Source organism: Primulina huaijiensis, chromosome 2 (assembly GCF_012295235.1).
Source record: "Primulina huaijiensis isolate GDHJ02 chromosome 2, ASM1229523v2, whole genome shotgun sequence".
In the NCBI taxonomy this organism is placed as follows: Eukaryota; Viridiplantae; Streptophyta; class Magnoliopsida; order Lamiales; family Gesneriaceae; genus Primulina; species Primulina huaijiensis.
This window is the reverse complement of record NC_133307.1, coordinates 20,099,363-20,103,513: the sequence shown is the minus strand read 5'-3', so window position 1 is coordinate 20,103,513 and position 4,151 is coordinate 20,099,363. Positions and strand designations below refer to the sequence as shown.

The 4,151-nt window shown below is 35.9% G+C and overlaps 1 protein-coding gene across 2 annotated transcripts; it reads right to left on the bottom strand.

The window, feature by feature from the left end:
• Nucleotides 1-664: 664 nt before the first annotated feature.
• LOC140968364 (carboxyl-terminal-processing peptidase 3, chloroplastic-like) lies at nt 665-4,151 on the bottom strand. Of its 2 annotated transcripts, none has more exons than XM_073429308.1 (11): nt 3,656-4,151; nt 3,312-3,393; nt 2,948-3,078; nt 2,672-2,837; nt 2,488-2,576; nt 2,375-2,407; nt 2,145-2,264; nt 1,875-1,961; nt 1,631-1,780; nt 1,391-1,498; nt 665-1,050 (listed from the first exon to the last, which is right to left on the bottom strand). In XM_073429308.1, the coding sequence occupies exons 1-11, from the start codon at nt 3,995-3,997 to the stop codon at nt 802-804; spliced, it is 1,557 nt and encodes a 518-aa protein (XP_073285409.1). In that variant the 5' UTR covers nt 3,998-4,151; the 3' UTR covers nt 665-801. The 2 variants fall into 2 exon arrangements, with proteins under 2 accessions (XP_073285409.1, XP_073285403.1); XM_073429302.1 differs by having other exon boundaries at nt 3,312-3,396; nt 3,656-4,149.

The following is a 4,151-nucleotide window of genomic DNA, read 5'->3' as shown; positions in this document are numbered from 1 at the left end:
TATTTACTTATTATTGCTACTGTTTTTAAGATACATTATTGAAACATTTTTCAAATATCAAAATATTGCAAACAAATTGTTTGATAAAATGTTTCAACCAAAATGTTTTTATTCATTCAATTTGTATATCTTTTAAATGATTTACAAAATATTTAATCGGTTTCTACGAAAGATTATTTTGAGTGTCTTCCGCTTGGTTTGAAAACCAAAATTAATTTAATTTATCGGTGTTCAATATTTCAAGAATCGAGTCATTGTAGCTCAACGATTATCTCTCAATCTATCCTATCAAGGACATCCAAAAATAAAGATAGTAATTATTTTTTAAAACAAGGATATAGTTCTCTTTAAAAAAAATTGAGTGTAAATTTCATTATTCTTCTATTTATTTTAAATTCTATTAAAGATATAGTTTTTTTTAAATGGTATATAAATTTTGTTACAAAAAAGGCTAAATTTATTTTAGAATCTATTAATATCCGGAAAAAAACAAAAAACAAAAGACATGTACTAGTTTGTATTATTATTAAAGAGTATTTTTTAAGCATATTTATTTCGTGTATATTTAAAAATATTTTAATATCAATATCAATAATCCCTCTCAAACTGTGAAGTGTCACAAAAACAAAAGAACCGAAAATGTTCTTTCATTCGGGTTTGAAATAAAAAATGGGAACCACGGTCATAAATTCTCATTAAATTTTAAGATTTCCATTGTACACATACAAATTATTTTACATAATTACAATAATCAATCTGAGCAACAATAATATGAATTCGAGTGATCGACCGAATGATGAATCAAGAAGCTGAGCCTTTGGATAGTTGAATATCATCAAGCTGATGCTGGGCTAACAGAACACAAGAATCACTTTCCAAAAATTTGGCAGAGTTTTTATGGTTGAAGTAGTCTTTGGGTGAATTGAGGATATCAGTTGAGCACTGTACGTCAGGTGCAATGCCAACCTGATCGATGTCGTGGAACGCCGGAGATAGATACTTGGCCACCGTAATGAAAAGGGCCGATCCGTCGTGTAGCTGAGTCACACTCTGTATCAGAGATTCCGGTATAATCAGTTTCAAAGCCTTATTTATGGACAGCAAGTGAAAATGAACTTTTAGACTGAGAAAATGATAATGCAATAGCAGGATGGTTTTTGATTTTGAAGACCAAATATTTCCTTAGTTTTTGGAAGATGTCGATATCTTGAACCAGACAAATCAAGTTAAAGCTTGAATATAAAAACATATGAATTATTTTACTCGTTTAAACCCTTGTTGTGACATATTGTGCTTTCAGAGATTTCAAGATCTTATTTTCCCATTTTTAACAGTGATTTTCCTAGCAGCCAGGCCTCATGTTGTCTGAAAATGGTAAGTTAAGCTTAACCTGAATTTTTCCTTTGCCAAAAGTTCTATGCCCAACAAGAATTGCTCTGCCATTGTCATGAAGTGCCCCTGCAAGAATCTCACTTGCACTTGCACTCTCCTCATTCACCTGTTTTTAAGTGAAGACAGGGTTTGGTTACTTCACGAGAAAATACACCGACCTTCCACTTAGATGCATCGTGCAGTCCAAGAAACAACGTATTCAGGGCAAAATCTGCAACAGCTAGAAGGGATAACTCACTAGTACAACAAGTGGATCTCGTGTCAAAGCATGGCCATTGATCATGCTGATAGGTATCATGTTTCCATCCCTATCAATAGTGTTCACCAAAATCCCGGTTCCGTCGAGCCAAATTTGAGCAACATCCAATCCCACTTTCACCAAACCACCCTCAAAATTTCAAGGAGAATGAATCAACAACACCAATCATCATTCTTAGCCAAATAAATTGGATTCCGATGAAAAAGGGACACCAATAACTCACTGGATTGTTACGTAGGTCCAATATGTATGATTGCACGCCTTGATTCTCCATCTCATGTACTGTGTCTTCCATCTCTGCTGCAGCAGTCTGTTATATTTAAACGTTGTGTTTATTCTTTTGAACAGCCTTTACCCTCTTCATGTTCGTTATGAAAACCACTAGTCCAGAGATGACTACTTTTTGGTTCTTCTTATTTACCACTAAAACAGATTTTATACTCAAATCTCTGGCATTTCACTCGAAAAATTCAAATTTTATTTTAGCAACTACCTGAGAGAATGTTGACAGCTTCACGTATCCTGTCTTCGATAGATGCCCGTCAGGTGTTATGTGAGAGAGGATGGCACTAGAGATAGGTGAAAGCTTGATATCTTCGCGGGGCAATTTAATCTATGTAAAAACTCATCATTAGCATTGAGCAAAAAACTTTATCTTGTGTAAAATTTATTGCATCTAGGAGTGAATTCAAAGCGCAACAAGTATTGGATTTGGTCGTATACCTCTTTGACACAAGCACTCCCCATATCATTAATCTGATAAATGGTAGAATAATTAAGGAATATGCACCATGATTTGGATAATCTGAATCAAGTAAAAGGAAAAAAATGCTCACACTGTTAAGTTTTACGGTAACAGTAGTTCCGACACGTCCTCTGAGTTTTTGAGCAGCTGCTTCGCTAGCCACTCCATCGAGTCGTTCACCTGAAGCCCCTCAAAAACAATCAACAGCCTTTCAGAGCACTGATATTTCATCTGATAGTTTGAAAGAACTGAGTGTTAATCCTTGAAAAAGGTACCATTTATCTCGACTAATTCATCTCCTTCATGTATTCCAGCACGTGCTGCTGGGCTATTCTCTATGCACGACAGCACAACCAAATGCCCAGTCGTCGGTTCAGAGCTGATAAATAAACCAACACCTTGTAAATTTCCATCACTTCCTATTCTAAAACTTCGATATTCCTGCATATAATATTTAGCAGTGATTAGAACAAATCCTTCACAGAATTAATTATATGTAAACCGAGAGAGTTTGACCCCAGCATGATTTTTGGGAGTTTCAGGATTATTACCTTAGGGCTGACTATTCGCGTAAAAGGATCTCCAAGAGTTGAAAGCATTCCCTTGACCTTGCCATATGCCGCTTCTTCTGATCTCAGTGGATACATTTCAACCATTGTTTGCTGCAGTTGCAAGTCCCAATCTGTATATATATCACCTTCTTTATAATTTGTAATGCTACTAAAACCTAAATCATCTGCTTCCAGATTCAACAGAAAACTGAAACATTTAAACGATGTAAATAAAAAATTTCTTGACTGCTTAAAGCTCTTTTTAAAAGGTTGCAACAAACAATGGTGTCAATTCTTAATTCAAGATTGCAAAAACTTAACCTTCTGTACAAACAAAACAAAATAAAAAGCTTGTTATTTTCACCTTGATGGTTGAAAGTAGGATCGATGAAGGTCTCCCTGATCAATCCCCAAGCCTCCACCAGGGTTCTTTGGACTGTATTCACCTGCTATAACAACCTCAGTCAAGTATCCAACAAGAGAATAAACTATTTCAAAAGAAATGTTGTGGTTCCACTTCCCCATGTCACTGCACTAAAAATATAATAAAGTAAAACGTTTCTATTGCCATGCTCCAATCAGCGAACATATTTTGGAGCATGCTTTGCTCAAATAAACTTTGAGTCACCCCTTGATTCACAAATGAATTTCACAAAAATTAAGGTGTCAGTACGAATAAGATGCTGAAAAGTTCAAGAACTTGATCACCTCACGCGTGTGAGAAACAGGAAAAGCAACAGTAAGAGATTCGGCAAAAGAAGGCGAATCACAGCACAGGGAGATGGCAGCAGCAAATCCAAGAACACCTCTCCCAACCCTTCTAACCAAGTCCTCGTTTAAACCTAAAACACAGCTATTCTTGGACTTTGCACTAGAATTCTTCTGTTCCAAACAACGAACAATCTTTATTCTACATTTATGGGTCCTACTACAGTTACCCGGTTTCCAAGAACAAATAACTTTTGATGCGTGTTTTCTGTGAAATTCACAAAATGGAGAGAGAACGGACGGGCTAGAATCAAGATTTGAGCGAAGAACTTCCATGTTCATAATGGAAATTATTTTTCCTGCCTTTAGAGAATCAAAACGTCGAAATATAAGGCCGGTGGCATCGTTGGTTTCTGGAGTGGGATCCACATGAATATCTCAGGCTTGCGGTGGCTAAGCCTGTTGCGTGTACTAACAGAGTAGCTTCGTGGAAACA